This window comes from Hirundo rustica, chromosome 2 (genome assembly GCF_015227805.2).
Source record: "Hirundo rustica isolate bHirRus1 chromosome 2, bHirRus1.pri.v3, whole genome shotgun sequence".
NCBI lineage: Eukaryota > Metazoa > Chordata > Aves > Passeriformes > Hirundinidae > Hirundo > Hirundo rustica.
The window spans coordinates 49528669-49547404 of NC_053451.1; the positions used below are offsets into that span (position 1 = coordinate 49528669).

Consider the following 18736-nt stretch of genomic DNA (forward strand, 5'->3'; position numbering starts at 1 on the left):
TGTCCCTGCTTATGATGCTTACGTGGCTCATACTGTTGAGGTCTCTGGGGCAGGTGAGCTAGATTCCTTGTGGATAATACAGAAGTTGTGAGCAGGAGTGCAACTAATGTGCTCTAGGAGCCAAAGGGGATGGAGTCTGCAGGAGGAGAGTAGCCTCTAGCCTAAGACTTTAAAATGTATATGGTGTGGTTAGCAAGTTCTCAAGCACAGTCTGTTCTACTCTATAGATCCAGTCCTGCTTGGCTATGATAGTAGCTAATGTACACATAGTGCAACTACTATAAGAAATAATAAAAAAAATATTGTAGCCACATAATTCTTGTTTCAATAATGCCAGTAATATACATTTTTAATATTCTAAGCAAGTAAAAAGTTTTACTGACATTTCAGTAATCTTGGAGAAAATGATTGGTTTCTTACTGCTAATGCTTCAAACAGAATAAAGTGATTTTTCTGTTTCTGTCTAGTGGGGAAAGTAGCTGAAGCTGTATAATTACACTTACTCATTTTTCCCCCCCAGAATATCTGAAAGTAAGGTCACATGATCCCGAGGAGGCCATACGGCATGATGTTATAGTATCCATAGTTACTGCTGCTAAAAAAGATCTTTTGCTTGTCAATGATCACCTGCTAAATTTCGTCAGAGAAAGGACACTGGACAAGCGGGTAAGACATAATTAGCATTGGTAATAGCTGTGTTTTATACTTCTAAACTCTAATATTCACCTTTTTAAAAAACCAGCACTTCTAAAAAATGCTATACTGATTTTAAAATTATAAATGAAAACAATATAAAGCAAAGAATCTTGATGCAATCTATTTAGTGAGGTACCTTTTTCCCATGCCTAGAATGCTACATTTTTCATTGTGTGGTATTTGATTTAAGATTATATGATTATGTTGGAACAATGTTATTCCAGCTGTCTGGTCTAGTAAAACTTTTGAGTCAAAACCCTTGTAAAACATTCTAGCATTTTTCTTAAGAAAATTTTTTGAGCAGGTTTCAGAATGTATTATATGTATTGTAGATTACCTGGTTTTGATTAGATCATTGGAAGACTGCAAATCAGTGTTGTAGCTTTCAAATTTGAATGGTCTTGAATTATAGTTTGGATATATTGCATTATTTGGTAAAATTCATGTGGTTTGCTACTTAATTTAAAGCATAGTAAACAGGTTTGCTGATGGCAAACTTCAGAAATGATTGCCCAATTTTTTTTCCATTTGGTGACATGCTTTTTCTTGTTGCCATAACACAAATGCAGATATTGAGTATAGAGTGTGAGAAAGGGTGTTGGCTTAAATCTTTAATAATTCTTAATTCAAGAGGCATACTAATATGGTAGTTACTGGTGTTGAAAGGTTTCATGTAATAGATCTGATGCAACATATGTCCTAATGAGAAACTGTTGAACTTGAAACTCAGTTTAACTTTTTTTACAAATTAAATTATTTTGGCATAGAATGGGAAATGCCTAACAGAAAATTCTGCAGTCTTTTCAGTTTTAAGTTTTGTACTGCTAAACTGGCTGCTATTTCTTTTTGTCAAGTGGAGAGTGAGGAAGGAAGCTATGATGGGACTTGCACAGATATACAAGAAATATTCATTGCAATCAGAAGCAGGAAAAGAAGCTGCAAAGCAGATATCATGGATCAAAGATAAACTTCTGCATATATATTATCAAAACAGTATTGATGACCGGTAAGTTAGCTGTAAAAGCTGGGTGATTCAGTGTATTAACGTTATAACTTGTTAAGAAGATTTGTTATTCCTTTGTGTTCCAGTGCTGAATCTTGATGATCCTGTATGTTTTGATTCAGTGCATAATCTTATATAGCTGTAGCCAAATGCTAGCCTGTGTTTTCTTCTACTTTATTTTTTTATTTCTTATTTTAAGGCCAAAAGTGATTCTAAAGGGTGTGAGAGGTTGGAATATTTCAGAAGTCTTAGGTGTACTTTGCCACTGCTTCAGTAGAGGGGATTTTTGTTTAAATTTCAGTAACTTATTAATTTATATGTTAAAATTTAGTACATTAACTTGCTTAATTAATGTTGTTTTAGATTTGCATGTTCCTGTATGTTTTAAAGGTAGCATGTGACAATGGGCAAGCCATATCACTCTGCAGAAAGTTCAGTTTGTGTAGCATAGAAGCTGTGTAATAGGGACTTCTCCCGGATTTGTGGTGAAAGCAGTGCCTCTGTCATACCAGCTGCAGCCTTGTATATGGTTCTTGGTATTGAGAGAGAGATGGTTGCACATGGGTAACAAGTTTGGGAACAAGTCTGCCCTGACTAATCAAGGTCATGTTGGCTTTGGAATGAGCCTTCACAGTGTGTTCAGATACAAATGGTATTGCAAAACCATACAAGTCTTTTCAAAAATTCAAAACCTCAAAATGTTATCTTCAAAACAAGTAGTTATGTCATGGTACCATGGAAATGGACGGTCTGGATCCTTACATCCATTCTTAACCACTGACATTTTTCTTTAACTTTTTAAACTCGTAGGATTTGGGGTTTGATCACCTTCTCTAACTGTACAAAAGGAATTTTGTTTTCTTTTCCAGCATAAACATACATGATTGTTTTTGCCTGTTTGCTCCATTTTATTAATACTGATATCAGTATTAGCCCTCAGTCTTGGACTCTCTTGGTATTTAGGAGCAACACTGGGCTTGGTTTCCCTTTTTTTTTTCCTTCTCAGTCTTTTCTAGGTAACTGTCAGGCCCAAACCTCTCTCCCCTCCTTTTTCCAAATATAAGGAGCTTCATGTTACACAGAAGCTTTCAATAATTCCCATGGGGATATACCTGCATTTATACTGCAGAAGCAAAAGTCATGGGATAAACTCAGCCTGTGGGGAAGGGGCCAGAAAAGGGTGGAAGGAAGTCAGTTCCTTCTCATTAGTATCTGAATTCTCTTTCTGGGCTACATGATATTGTGTGATATAATCAACATGATATTTCCTTTTTTATAAGCATTATTCTTAGTAGTAGCAGTATTATTTCAGGCCAATTAATTTGCGTCAGTTCATGAATTTATCCCAGTACTGACTCATAATGAAATTAAATGATAGCATCTTATTGGGTTGATAATTAATATAGTTTTCAAACAGTTTGGTTTCATCTAGATTAATATTTCTGATTTTGATGTCATCTGTTAAATCTCCTACTGCCAGCATTTCTATAATGACAAATTTATGTTTAATTTATGCTGAGTTATGTCAAATAACTTGAACCTTTGTGTTTTTCAATATCCCCATTTTTTTATACAACAACTGACGTCTAGATAGGGTTGAGAATTTTTGAGTTGATGTTTTAACAATTCCAGGCTGTGTTCTTCCTGCACATCTAAAGTGTCTTAATCCTGTCTTTCAGGTTACTTGTTGAGCGCATTTTTGCTCAGTACATGGTCCCTCATAACTTGGAAACCAACGAGCGAATGAAGTGCTTGTATTACCTTTATGCAACACTGGATTCAAATGCTGTCAAGTACGTGCTGCTTTTTACTACTTGCAAAATAGTTGTTAATGCAAGTATTATTGTAGTGGTTCTGAATTGTGATGAGTAGCCTAAGTCAATGGACAGAATGTAGAAATAGCATCTATTTTTTTGAGTGAGATTTTGAAAAAACCCTGAACTTATATGGTGTTTTCTATCAAGATGCAGTACATTTCAACCCTAAACAGCTAAAAACAATAGTGTCAAACATCTGGAAGGAAGCCTGAGTGCATGTCAATCTTTTTGTGTGCAAAGAGATAACATAGATATGGTAGATAAGCCTAATCTTACCTGACAACTTGTTAATTAATAAAATACTTGTTGCAGCAGCCATGGTGTCTTAAGAATGACAAGAACATACTTGTTTGTGTTTCCTCCTTCATTATTATGTGCCTTCTCTTGTTTAAAATGGCTATACGCATGTGAATTTGACTAATAAGTTATACTGCTGTAATATTTACAGTTGGATTAATTTTAGATAGTTTTACTTTGTTTTTCATGTAGTAGTACACAGTCACTTGAAAATCAAATAAAGGGTTTTTTCCCCTGTGAAAGAGAGTAGAAAAGGCTTTGTAAATGAATGAATACCTTAAAAGATCCCAAAACCTTCCAATACTACAAAAACTTAGATTTGAATCCAGTGAATTTCTTGTATTGCCTGCCCAAAGATAGAACAACCATAACAAGCTAAAATTATTAATGGTGTATTAAAAATAAATGGTTACTGTTCTAGTAATTTTTAGTGTAGGCTAAATGAAAATGCAGAATGGATTCTTTAAAGTACTTGTTATTTCAGGCAGCGAGTAACTTATGAATTCTGCAGTTCTTGTATGCAGCAATACTCATTTTAAAGACATAATTTGTTCAGTTATTTATATATAAATGATTTCTTTTACTTGTGGATTCTGTAAGTTTTGTAAATGCGTCTGCGACCTTTATTTATATGACTTACTATTCATGGAAAGTGTGATAATTTCCTATTCTGCTGAGTATCTCTCATGCATCTCTTGTAAGCTTAATCATGTCCACTTTTCACAATTTATTCATCTAGTAGCTGCTTCCTATCTGCAAGAAAAACATTTGTTTTGGTGATAAAAATCTTAGACATCTGCTTTAACCTACTTTTTGGTATGTTTTTAGAAGAGTCATTTCAGGCTTGTACAAATGAGTTCTTAATGGACCAGAGATTAGTTATTTCCTCCTTCTTTGAAAGGCAGTGTACTTGAGCATCTGAAATGAAACTTCTTTCAGAATCTCACTTTGTTTCAGTCTAATATGACCAAGTGCATTTTCCATATTATCCTACTAGGAAATATTTAGCCTTCGCTCACACAGCAGTAAAAGTTCAGGTGATAAGTACATTCCTGAGTCTGAAATTGAAAAGACTATAAAGACTCATTTTGGATGGTTGCGTTACTCTTTGCATAGATAATTTTGACAATTCTTTTAATTTTTTTCTATTTTTAGAGCATTGAATGAAATGTGGAAATGTCAAAATCTGCTACGACACCAAGTAAAGGATTTAGTTGACCTAATAAAACAACCCAAAGTGAGTTCAACTTATCTTTATTCCCCAGTAAATATGCAGTTTTAGTTAATGTACTGTTTTTAAAATTCCCTTTGTTTGGCTATCTCAAGCTTATTTGTAATAGCAGATTGAAAATACTGTGAAAGTTAACTGATACTCCATTAGACTACATATGCTGAAGGAAATGTCTATACATTGTATTTGTAAAATTGAAGAGGAAAAGGGTACTATAGAAGTTTCGAAATGTTTTGCCAGTCATTTAATGCTAAAGTATTTTCTTCCAGTGTTTGAGTTACATTTTGCCAGGACTATTCTGGCTCTTGAAACAGGGAGAAACCAGCATATTGTTTTTGACTGCCAAATCAAGTAATTAAGAAAAAGTACCTATATAAACCCTCTTAAATTGTTATCTTATGTGTTGCTTAATCTTAAGATTAGTAACGTTGAAGAAATTGGAATATTTTCGTTCCAACAGGGCAGCTGTCCTAACAAGTCACTTGTTTCACTTCCCCCTCAGAAATTTCTTTAATATTATATTGGAGATGCCGGACTACAGTTTAATTTTCTTGTTTACAGATTTTCTCAGAAGGGAAAAATGAAAATTTATTGAGCATTTAGGATATTCTCATAAAGTGAATTTCAGTTTGTTTTAGTTACATACTAAACATGTTCATACTTATGTTTGGGTTAGGGAAATTGTAAATCTAAATTCTTGATATGGTTTGGAATATAATTAAAACTTGGCTTTAATGCTAGAAGTTTGATATGATGCTTTTTTAACAGAAATAATACAGAGTAGGAAATGTTGCCATGCTCAAATTTGTGTCTGTGTATGACTTTTCTTTTCAGTATATGTGTATATAGTTGTACCAAGGTAAATTTAATGATTGTCCACTTGCTGGAATTACCTGAACCAGGAAGAGTGGGTAGCTATGTGGTTGGATTGCCTAATGTATCTGCTTAGAAATGCTTGTGTCTTGCCAATAGAGAGAGACTGCAGTGAAATGGATAATTTTGACTTAGTTCATTAAAAACATGCTGCAATGTATTAAATTCTTAGTGCAGTCAGTGCTAGCACAACCCTGCTTCATTGTATTTTGGTGACTGTATTGAAATGCTTTTCGTGTACTGTTTAATGTTCTTTGGGGTGGTTTAAATCTATGCATTTAATATCTGAGTTAGTTCCTTGATATTTTCTGCTTTTCAGTTGAAAGTGGAATTTCAACTTTTCCTTTTGTTTTCAGGGAGTTATGTATGTTCTTTCTCAGTTGTAAAATATCAGATATTATATGGAATTTACCAGGAAGATTTTGATGCCAGCATGAGCATTGCCTTCAAGACAGTGCATGTTTTTGACATGTTTGCATTTGTCCATCTGGACAAATCCATCTGGATTTTATCCTGTTTTTTGCTCTTAAATGCTAATTCTCTACACTTGGATATGCTCTTGAATAACAAGACTACACGTGAGAATTTAGATGGCCTGTGATAGAGCAGAGCAGGGAAGAGAGGTGTCTCAGGGGGAGCTGAACGTTGTTTTTCAAAATGTTCATTTGTTTGCTTTTATTTCTTATTACCAGAATAAATAAGTAAAACTTTGTGTAAATTGACATAGTAAATTAAGTAAAATTTCCCAACTCAAAACTGTTTTGCTGCCTGCCGTGGCACCTCAGACCATCACATGCAGTCCAAGTAATAATCTTGAGACAAATATCCATTAATGATTCAGAGCTATGTAAACATTTCTTTCTTTCAGGAAACAAAACTGAGATTAAATAGTAACCTTTTAGAAGATGACTTTGTGTGCTTTTTCACACCTAATGTCTTCATTTAATCATTGTAGCTTAGTTGTTGATGTTCTCCTGTAGTTGTCCTTGTGCCAAGTGTGTAGGCATTGTGAGAGTTCTCAGAGATAAAGAGGAGTAGGACAAGAAATATAGTGTACGGATGTTACCACAAAGAAACTTTGATTAGGTAGTAAGAAAAAAAAATTGCAGTAAAGGTGATCAGATATGAGAACAGGTAGCCCAGAGATGCTGCAAAATCTTCATCCTTGTAAATATGTAAGATGCAGCTAGAAATTTGCCTCAAGCAGAACCTGATCCTGCTTTGAGTAGGCAGTTCAACTGTGTCGCCTAAAGTCGTCACTGCCAACCAAGATTATTCTGTAACTATAAGTCTTTGAACTTCCCAGCCTTACCTTTCTGCTGTTCACTGAAACTCTGTGGGCATCCTGCTTTTTTCCTCTTCAAGGTCCCCTCAGACAAAGCACTACTGAGGAGGCTGAAAATGTGTTAAGGAGCTTTTTATTGCTGTTGGTTGTAATTTCTCCTGACTTAAGACAGCAGGGACATCAAACTTGCCTTGAAAAGAAGTTATTTTTCTGAAGAGCAAAAGCATAAATCACAGCTCCTCTTGCTTTCTTCTTCAGCAGTGGTATACAGCGAAATAAAATACATAACCTTCCCTGTTCATGTGTAGAAAAGTGGGTGAATGCTGTTTTGTGTCTCTTGAAGTATGACCTTCATTTGCTGCAGATGAATGCAAGATTCTGTAGATCAAGTGCTACAGCAGATTTTCTCAAAAGAAATGTTTCTTAAACTTCTTTAATATGTCATAATTCAATAAAGTTATACTACTGAGAGTTAATACTTTTGCCTTAGGTTATTTGACGTTTGGCTGAAATATTAGTAGTTTGTTCAGTCTTTTTTGGTGGGAACTTTAGCTGGTACTTGAAGACTTACCTAGTATTAGGAGACCAGAACAGTCAGGATGAAAGAAACTCTACAGTACAGGTTTTTGTTTTTTTCCTGAGTCACAAGAAGTTCAAATATGGGAACTCTGCTGACAGCATTACTTGAATCCTGTAAATGCTATCTGATTTCTGTCTTTTATCATTTTTTTGTCTGTCTGTGAGTTCAGCTGTGACAGCTAAGAGCCCTGAAAATCATGGCATTCTTCTGAGACTACACGCTGCAGAAATAGCCCATTTGTGCTGTTCATCAGTTACATGGTAGATTGGAAAGTAGTGAAAGTATTTTATGTAATTGGTGCTGTAGGGGTGATCTGCCTTTTACTTCTTGTGTCTACATTGAATTTGCAGTGGTGGTTTTTGATTTCTAACACACTGTGTTAGCAGAAGGGATGCTGACCTGTTAATGCAGTCTGGAGTCATCCTCACTCAATATTCAAATGGAAATAAATATTGTAAAATTTTTTACTTAATCCTTTTTTCTTTTTGTGACTTGCAGACAGATGCCAGCAGTAAAGCTATATTCTCAAAAGTGATGGTTATAACAAGTAAGTCAGTAAAAGTATTTACAGTGTCTAAAAATTACAGTAGAACTATATTGCTTTCTTGCTTTAAAAATAATTTGGGATAAGTTTATAAAAAGATGTTTAGCAGCAGATAAAATCTAAAGCAAATCATGATAAATGTGATGCAGCAATATGCTTTTAAGAATGAAGGCAACTGTAAGCAGAATTACTGTCTTATTGTAAGAAGTCATCAGTCATGAAGCCTATCACATGGCATTTTGGCTGCATTGTGGACTAATTCAAGGTCTAGATGATCTACGGTGTTAATGTCTATTTTAGCCTTTATTACAGAGTATATATTCATAGATGTTAACTAAACTACTACGCTATGTACTAACTTACCTGTCTTCTGAGATTTTAGTATTGTGAATGTCATTTGACTGCAAAAGAGTTGGGATTTCAGTAGCAAAGAAAGCGCTTTGAAAACTGAAGAACTTCTGTGTAAACTGAACGATTGACAAAGAAGTGCCCACCCCCATTGCTGCTTCATTGGCCATGATACCAATCTTTTTTTTTCATCAGCTTGTACTTTTTCTCATACTTCAAGTTCTGGGTTGCATTTAAAAAAAAAAAAATCAATGCAACAAAACAAATTCATAGAAGAACTTGTTTTGAATTAACCATCCTGTCGTGCTACACCACATTCTCTACTAGCTTTGCCGTAACACTGGCCAGACCAAAAATATGAAGCATCTTAAACAGTAGAATAATCTTTAGCTAATAAATTGCCTTGCTATAATATAAAATGTAAATATAAAATGAGGATGTAGTTTAAGAAATGCATTTTAAATGTTTTTTTTGTTGTTGTTTCTGAATGTTGTAAGCTGTTTTAAAGCTTATATTTACTTAAGGGATAATTTAGCAAAAATATCCTTTTTGATGTTTTTCACACTTGTTACATTGGGTGATCTGTACACTGAGTATATTTTATTGCGTAATTTAGGCTTTGCAGTCTGAGGTCAGCTTCAGCTGTTAGTAATATTTATTAGCAAGAACAACTAGACTTGCTGAAAAATGAGTGTGAAGGGTGAGGAATGCAAATAGCTTGAGGAAATTTGTTGAAATTTGTGTCCTCATAGATATGTCTGCACATTTTGAGGTGTTAGATGGTTTGGGTTTTTTGTGGTTTTTCTTTTTGTTTGTTTGCTTTGGGTTTTGTGGGGTTTGTATCATGTTCCAAACTTCTGCAATTTACAATACATTAATGATGATTTATTTTGGCTATTTAAAGGAAACCTTCCTGATCCAGGGAAAGCTCAAGATTTCATGAAAAAGTTCACTCAAGTTCTAGAAGATGATGAAAAAATAAGAAGTCAGTTAGAAATGCTTGTTAGCCCAACATGTTCTTGCAAACAGGCTGAAGGATGTGTGGTAAGAATTCCTTTTAAAGTGTGAATATTTTTGGAACAGAATTGGTTGGAAATTTAACTATAATTTACATTTCAGAGGGAAATAACGAAGAAGTTGGGCAATCCAAAGCAACCAACAAATCCTTTCCTGGAAATGATAAAGTTTCTTCTTGAGAGAATTGCTCCTGTGCACATTGATACTGAATCCATCAGGTATTTTTGTGTGTGTGTTGTTTGCCATAGATCACAGGGTTTGGAACTGGGGTTTCTTACTTTGCCTTTAAGCACAAGCAGTAGTAGGCTGGGTGGGTGTGGGTTAAGGTTTGGTGACCTGCAATGTTTTCTTCTGTTTCACCTTGGATAGGGGTTTTTGTGTCCTTGTAGTCACAGAAACAATTGCATTGTCATTCATCATAGCTGGGATGACCTGTCATTAGAAGTGGATGTGTTGCTGATGGACAAAGTATAGTTTGTGACCAGCTGACTTATCTTAAAACAAATTTCTGTCCAGACTATTCAGCTGAAACTTTCCACCCAGGATATTAGCTCATAGTGACATAAACAGTAATATAACTGAAGAAGTAAAGATTATGATGATGAAGCAGCAAGACTTCAAGGAAGAGTGAGCCAATGAAGTTATGGGAGTGGGAGAAAAGTAATTGCTGAAATGATTATTTAACTAACAGCAGTATTTGAAGTAAACCTTACTGTCAAAAATTATGCAGGAGATAGGTCTTGTAAATTTGCCATCAGTTCTTAGCAGAACTGTTAAATGTTTTGGGTTTTTTTCCTCTTGGTTCGAGACTAAGTATTGTAAACAGTTATTTTCCATCAATTATATGTAGCGGGTTGTAACCTCAGCATAATTCTGATTGAATTTGTTGCTTGTAATGCTCAAATTGTTTTCTTATTTTGGCTATCCTTCCAGAGTAATTTGTATATAGTTCCTAATTCATGATGGATTAATATTTTTGAATGTAATGCTTCATAAGCTTTGATTTGGATAGGAGATGAGGGCAACCAGAATATGTATGTAGTTGTCATATTTGTTTTATAATAAGCTTATGTTTTAGATAAGTTGCTTTAATAAGATTGCTTGCACAAGTTTAAGATATTATCAGACATGGTGGAATTGCAGCAACTACAAGGCTGTGTTTTGTTTTCCCCTTCAGTGCCCTTATCAAGCAAGTGAACAAGTCTATAGATGGGACAGCTGATGATGAAGATGAGGGTGTACCTACTGACCAGGCAATCAGAGCAGGTCTTGAATTGCTGAAGGCAAGTATAGTCCTGGTGGTCAGTGAGCATGGGAAACTGCAAACAACTTTGCTAAATAATTTTTTAATTAGCATTTACTAGTTTCAGTCAAAAGTATGTGATGCCTACCTGGAAGAACCTGGTTTGTTTTTTTGTGCTTTATGCTCATCTTACATGGCACATAAGTAAGGTTATTTTTTAAATGATTTAGAAGCTTTTGTGGAAACTGGAAATAGTTGCATGTGAGACAACAGCAGGAGAGTTTTGATTATTAGAATGTGAATTCAGCAATTTGTTAATATATACTGTGCTGTTGTACACTGTGGTTCCTCTATGTTCCACCTAAATTGGGGTCTTACCTTTTTCAGCTGTGAGTAATCTTGAGACTGAGCTAACATAGCAAAGACTGTCAAGTAGTCCAGCTGGGGGTTGATTTCAGAGGCCTAAAAATCTAAAGGACTCCCATACTGAAGTTTTCAGAGTATTTTAGATTAACTAAGGACTGAGTAGGTTCACTTGAAAGGGTGTGGCTCTTTATCCAGATGTGCACATTTAGATAAAAGTGCAGATACCTAGAATGCATCTGAGTAAGAAAGAATGAATTGTGTTGTGAAGGACAATATAATTGAATGAAGGCTTCCAAGTCAGTATTTACAGATTTGTGTGAGCTGGCATGACACATTTAAGGAAGAAGAGTAAGACTACCCTAAACAAAGAGGTCTATGCATCATGAGAATAATATAGAGAGGACAAATACAGGAGTCCAGAATTGAGAATGCCATGCAGTGAAGTGGGAAAGAAGGTACCTTGGTTAAAAGAGAAAACTGCATATGAAAAAGTTTCTAGGTTTTGAGGATTGTTTCTCTGCCATAGGTCAGAATATTATGTGGAACAAGGCTAATAATCAACAGCTACTTAAAAATGAAGAGAAGAAACCAAATTTCAGGGAGGATCAGTTGGGGGTTTCTTTATTTCATTTTTTACCATGGGAGGACTGTCATACTCAAAAACAATCAAGTCCAAGAATCTGAAGGAGAGGAACAGAATCTGCCGAATTGGTGTGGAAAGCTTGAGGGACTAGAGACCCTATTGAATATGTCTGTGTTGCTATTTTAGAGATAGGGATTTCACTTCAGAGCAGAATCAATTCTTCCCCTGAGGAAAGAAACATGAAGTCTGGAGGCACACAAGCTAGATTCCTTTCAGAGGAACAAAATTGAGCTGGGCTTCAGAAGCGCATGTTGTGTTGCCTTGGCTAAAGTGGATTTAGTCTAAAATTACTCTGAAGTAAAACTCCTGAAACATGGATACTGCTTGCTTAGCATCAGTTGTGTTTCTCTTTAGACCTGCTCTTGCTGTAACCCAGTACTTGCTAATGTAGGTGTAGCCGCTGAGAAGTAGTACATGGTCAGAATAATAGGAGAAGAAACTGAGACTGGGGAAATAAATTAAATATAATGAGGTCATGTATAAAGACAGAGAACTTTAGGAGCTCCTAAAACAAAAAAAAAATAAGAGAAATATGCATCATGGGTCAAAACCAGGGAGAATATTATAAGTGTTCCAGTATGGCAGTGGAAAATTACTCTTGATGAAGTGTCCTAGTATAAGTGGACCTTTAAAAAATGTTAACATGGCTTTCATCATATTTTGGCAGGTACTTTCGTTTACACACCCTATCTCATTTCATTCAGCTGAAACTTTTGAATCTCTCCTTGCTTGCTTGAAAATGGATGATGAAAAAGTGGCAGAAGCTGCATTACAAATTTTCAAAAATACAGGAAGTAAAATTGAAGAAGACTTTCCTCACATACGATCGTAAGTTATATATCTTACTCCGAGCTGTGATCTTTACTGTTTAGGATTTTGGAAGTTCTCACTCTTCCTTTCATCTGCTGTAGCGTTATCCTGCATTATTTTTGGGAGAAAGCTTTACTTCCAAAACGAGATTTTGAAAGACTAAAATGTAGTGCCTTTTGAAGAATGGAACTGAAATGATTATACCTGAAGTAGTGGCAGCTGGTATGTCACTGATACCAGTATAATTTATATTGTTGCCCTTCAGAATTGCTTATTCTTTCCTAGGTTATATATATGTGTGTGTGTGTGTGTATATATATACACACAGTGCAAAAACATTCCTTGCAATTTAATGGTCATATCTAGGCAAAAACATTTCCAAAAGAACATTTAGTACCTGTGCATATATAAATGCCTGTTTTATCAACAAAACTAGAGGTTTTTTACTTCCAAATTGCATACATTTTTTTTTCTTCTTTTTTTTGGAAGAAGTTATCCAAACAAAAGCACTTAGGGCTTTCGCAAAAGTGTTGTGGTTTTTATATATATATCTGTATTTCTTTACTAGTTTGATGTTTTGGAAGATTTTCAATTTGTGAAATTACTTATCTCTTGCTCTATTTGTTTTCTTACACAACTGTTTAGTGCTTTGCTTCCAGTGTTGCATCATAAAGCTAAAAAGGGACCCCCTCGTCAAGCCAAGTATGCTATTCACTGCATCCATGCAATATTTTCCAGCAAAGAAACACAGTTTGCACAGATATTTGAGGTAATGTTAAATATTAAAGTTACTTTTGCTGATCTTCTTTATTGCACATGTAAATTAAGGGATGTAGTTGCAAGTTGTAGCAGATTTAGGAAATATGTTTTTCCCCTTTCCTTTTTTTCTTACATGATTTTGGCCTGAAGAGTGGTAGTAGGGGATGCTCTTGTATCTCATGATTCATCATGTTTAAAGTTATGGATTGTAAGAGCTGATAGAGTAAAACCAAGTATTGGGTTATGTACTAGACCCATGAACTATTTATGGAAAGAGGAACCATATGCTACTCCTTACCCCTGTTGAAAATGGTCAAAAGTATTTAAATGGTTGCAGAAATTGTGGAAAACTGAATTGTGGTACAGACTAAATAAATTTTATAGCTATAACTGCAAATGTACTTTTTAATTAGTGGCCATCACCCTCTTGAAGGCTGAATCGTAGTCATTACTGGAATTGCTATCTTGAAATCTAGTTCTCCCACAATAAAATGGGAAACAATGGATTACAAAGCCTTAGTGGTCATGCTTGAGTTGTCACTTTGTGAGCTATCCAGAGGTGATAAATATTTTATCTATCATCTTGACATTTCCTCTGACTTGGGGAAAGCTCAGTGGGTTGGTGAATGTATCTTTAAATAATCAATAGTTCTTTTAAAGTTGTATTTCTGAAGTAGACATAGACGGCTTGGCACGAAGCTGTCATTCCCATCCCCTCAGTAAGACACAGATTATATCAGTAATACCTGATTTTGTTGCCTTTTTTTTAGCCCCTGCATAAAAGTCTGGATCCAAGCAATTTTGAGCACCTCATTACACCATTGGTTACTATTGGCCATATAGCCATGCTTGCACCTGACCAATTTGCTGCTCCTTTGAAATCTTTGGTTGCTACTTTTATTGTTAAAGATTTACTAATGAATGATAGGGTGAGTATTTTTAAAATCTTGTATTAAGAGTATGCTTTTCCTGTAGTATCATAATCTGCAAGTGCTTGGGAAAATATGTGCTTCTGCTTTTTGTATGTGGTTGTCTTTTGATTTCCTCTTGTAGTTCAACTCCACTGAAAACCCACAGTTGCAGGGAAGGAGAGTTCTACTAGTTTGGGAATCTTACAAAAGTGATGAGCTGCATAGCACAGCATTTCATCACTTGGCTTTGGTTAAAAATGTTTAAGACTTCATTCTATTTCTTATCTTGAGTGAGTTGTGATTTTTAGGAAGTATATTACATTTGAAATTAAAACACACCATTTAAATGGAAGACTGAATTTTAATTTTTTTGCACAATTTTTTATTGATTATAAAGTGATTATGAAGTAAAAAAATGAACTCGTGCCTTGTTAGAAATTGCACAGTAAAATGTGTGTGAGGTCCCAATCTACTGGATATGGAAAAACTGGAATTTATTTTCAAAGCAATGGCTATTATGCTCTAAAGTAATAGTTTTTGGGTAACAACAACAACCAATCCCTTTGCTTAAATTTGCTGATACTTGGATAGTGATGTATCTCACTTGTGTCGTGGTTACTTCTGTAAGATACAGAAGGCATAAAGCTGACCAGGGAGTGCTGCTGTATTGTTTCCGGAAGCAAACAGGAAAGAGGATGTTACAAGTTTCCCTGAAGAGTAGCAGAAGTGTAACAAGTGTAACATTTGGTTTAGCTTCCAGGGAAAAAGACAACAAAACTCTGGGTCCCAGATGAAGAAGTGTCTCCTGAAACCCTTGTTAAAGTAAGTAGCATGTACAATGTTTTCCTGTTATGTTTATAATACTTAATAAGGATTTGCTCTTGGGAGCATATTTTTAAATTATTATTTTATGCATAAATTTACATACCCACTCCATCAAATTTTTATATAGGCTCTTTATACGTTTTGTTTCTGAATTACATAACCTAAAATTATCTTTTTTCCCCTCCTCTTCAATGTAGGAGTTAAATGCTATAGAAATTTTGTTAAAAGTCTTTTCCTTTTTCTGTTGAATTTTTATGAATTCTTGTTGAATTCCAAGAAACTCAGTGTTGTTTTGAAAGAAGAAAAATGGGGTTGGGATTTGTCAGTTTCCTCAAATGAATAAATCTTTTACATTGTTTATTTTTCTATGTGTGCAATGCATATTAGAGGAAAAACCTGGATTTAAAAAAAAAAAACCCACTTTTAAATGGTGAGGGTTTGTTTTGATACTTTACTTAAAAATTTCAAGCTTTTTCTTATTTTGGGGTAGGTGTATTACATTTTCTGTACTCCGTAAGCGATACTGTCCATTTTTCAATTAATTAGAAATAGACTCACAATGTGGAAAATATATTCTATGTCTGTATTTGGTTTTTAAATGCCCTTCAGAACAGGGATAGTGTTTTGCTTTCATTTCTTTTGGAATGAGATGCTTGTCTCTTGTAGTATGCTCTGTGTTACATCAGTTGTTTAGTTTCTAATGTATTTTAAGTAAAGTTGCTCTGGTTTTAAAAAGTTCTTTGCCTTCTCTCAAAATTGTTTAACTCTTCCTAGCAGACCTCTTTTTCTGGCTAGGTTAGTAAGTACTTTGGTTTGCAGTTTGATACAGAACTCATTACTGGAAAGGCTTGGGGTTTTTTTAGAGTTAATTTGTTGCTTTTCGTTGTTTGACTGCACAAAATTTTTCATATTTGTGCAATTCCATAGTTACACAGTACACTCCAAAAATTGTTAAAAGAATGCACCTTTGTTTTGATTTAATGAAGTGCTAGTTTTAAATAGACATGATTTCACTTCAGTGGTTATACATGTAACTTGAAGTAGTAAATATTGTTTTTCTTAATTATTTTAAATTATTTGTGAAGCTGTAATAACTCTCTAAAATGAACTTTTATACTGATAATACTTCTCATGCATTTGGCTATTTGGAAGGGAATTAAACTGCAGAAATTCTTAACGCAATTTGAAGTTGAAGCCAAGCCTGAAAGCTGTAAGAAGCATTTATTTGCAGGTGAAAACAGGTTATTGTGAAAATTGATTTGAAATTTAATTAGCATTTTATTACTACTGAGGAGCCTAAACTTAATGTATGCTGCAGACTAGGCCATTAGTTTATAAATTATTTCTCTGTGATAGTGTGCTTTTCTTCACTCTGGTTTTACAAGCCTTTTTTCCTTTTGTAATATAATTATATATCTAAGGGATTTTAAATCTTGCAAGTTGGAGTATGAAGGTGGCAAGAACTGCTGAAAACTAAATTTTAGTGTTGTCCAGCCTAGCAGATGCGGACTGATTATAAGATAGTCTATGTTTATGGTGCGAAACCTTAAGTGAAAGGCTGTCTGCAGAGAAATGTTTCAGTACAGTATTAACTATGAATTGGATTAATGATTGTATGAGTTAGACTGGAATTTCTATGCCTGGCACTTGAGTCCTAAAGCAATAATCTCTCTTGGCGGTGACCTGTAATGAGTACTGTGCACCATGCAGTAGATTGAGCTGTGTAGTAGCAGTGGTATTTCTTGTTTCCTTCCATATCACTGGAATATAAGATTGCTCATACTATTTCTCTAACTGTGCTCCAAGTGGGCTTTGTTTCATTTTTCGCTACTGCACAAACTTGCAGCCTTTGTGGCTCTGAAACTTCAGGCCGTAGAAACCTGAGCCAGTTGCTCTCATAATGGCGATGTAGTAGGAAGCCAGTGTTGTCTTTGATATGGTTCCGTCACATTTTCGCTTTCTTGTCTTCTCAAGTTGTGTATAATAATTTTTCGTATCAGAGGAGAATTATAGGCTCATGGAACATGAATTGAAACAAGAAGTTCAGACTGAATATAAGAAAAAGGCTGAGAACAGTCAGACAGTGCAACAGGTAGCAAGAGGTTGCAGGTTGCCAAGAGAGCTTTTGCAGTTTTCATTCTTGGAGTACATTCTTTCAACACCACAGTGCATAAAACTGAGACCAGTGTGGTGTGATTTCATAGCTGACCTTCTGTTGAGCAGGAGGTTAAACTGGAGACCTCCTAACACTCCTTCCAAGTGGAATTATCCTTTAATACCTACACTATTTTGTTGCAAAGGGAGAATTTAAAACATGACAGCAGTCCAAACTCATGTCATGTCATGTTTTAACTAAGTCTTCAGGTAATCAGTAGTAGTCACTGGGGAAATTCTCGTGCCCTGTACTAATTTCATGGGAATGCTTAATTCTGAATGCTTGCTGGAATCTCATCATATTAGCATTAACACCAGCAAAGAAATAAGGAAACTAGTGGGGTCAGACAAAAATACTGAAGGAGCTGGGACTAGGAGTTGACTACATAGAAGGAAAACTAGAATAGGTTTGGAAAATAAAATTGGAGAAAAGACATTATGGAGGGAGTTACTAGAAGCAAAGATTGAAATTGAAGTTGGTCAGGGACAAGGTTGTCCGTGTCTGTTCCCTGGCTGAATACATCATTTATTTGAAGACCAAGGAGAGCTGTCATTTCTATCCTCCCAACAAATGGGAGGCACTAGTGGCTACAGGTCCTGGTTAAGACATGAAGAAATTTGTGAGCTGTGAAAAGATCTGATGCTATTATTGTTACATTGCAATTATTATATTGGGTTTGATGCTATTAAAATTTTCTGGTGGATACTTAGAGCTGTTCCAGTGGAAGGACCTTTGAAAGTGAGGGCAAGACTATTTAATTTCGCTCCTCAAAGTCTGTTTGCATTTTGAGTTCTGGAGTGACAGACATGCTACGGCTTACTGGTGTTAGCCAATAAGGTGGAGCAAATGAATTACAGTCCTAAAAACTGAACTGACATATAATTGATAGTCCTAGAACTGAGATCTGATGGGACTATTTTGGTGAGTTCATTGCAAGGAATAGGTCAATTATGGTATGATAAATTAATTTGGTGATATTGTGAGTGTTTATATAAAACTTACTAGAATTGATTTTCCAAGTTACCATGTACAAAAAGTGTAAGTTTTCTAAAGCTTTTGTGTTTTGGTCTTCAGAGTTCAGTGGTGGGTAGGATTTTTTGTTTGTTTGTTTTTGTTATTGTGGTTCCCCCCTAGGATGTTTATGTGATTCAGATGAGCATTTTCATTTTGCTGTAAGGAGATACTCTTCTTTGTTTTCTTTATTGTCTCTGCTGTCATATGAAAGGAAAATGAAAGGATAAAAGGATTCAAAAAATAAAACGAACTTTATCTCCAAACTGATGTTTTATTTTCACAAAAGAAATGTAAAATTATTCCATGTTTCATGATAGTT

The 18736-nt window shown here is 35.0% G+C and overlaps 1 protein-coding gene across 5 annotated transcripts in view; it reads left to right on the forward strand.

The window, feature by feature from the left end:
- Positions 1-18736, forward strand: part of PDS5B (PDS5 cohesin associated factor B) — a 98979-nt gene that overhangs the window by 49803 nt on the left and 30440 nt on the right. For all 5 annotated transcript variants that reach the window (XM_040054429.2, XM_040054451.2, XM_040054444.2 and 2 more), the window contains exons 11-22: positions 521-666; positions 1551-1702; positions 3379-3492; positions 4969-5050; positions 8281-8329; positions 9579-9718; positions 9794-9909; positions 10869-10974; positions 12611-12771; positions 13399-13522; positions 14283-14441; positions 15177-15245. In XM_040054429.2, coding sequence (XP_039910363.1) covers positions 521-666; positions 1551-1702; positions 3379-3492; positions 4969-5050; positions 8281-8329; positions 9579-9718; positions 9794-9909; positions 10869-10974; positions 12611-12771; positions 13399-13522; positions 14283-14441; positions 15177-15245 — 1418 coding nt within the window. The remainder of the gene's footprint in view (positions 1-520; positions 667-1550; positions 1703-3378; positions 3493-4968; positions 5051-8280; positions 8330-9578; positions 9719-9793; positions 9910-10868; positions 10975-12610; positions 12772-13398; positions 13523-14282; positions 14442-15176; positions 15246-18736) is intronic.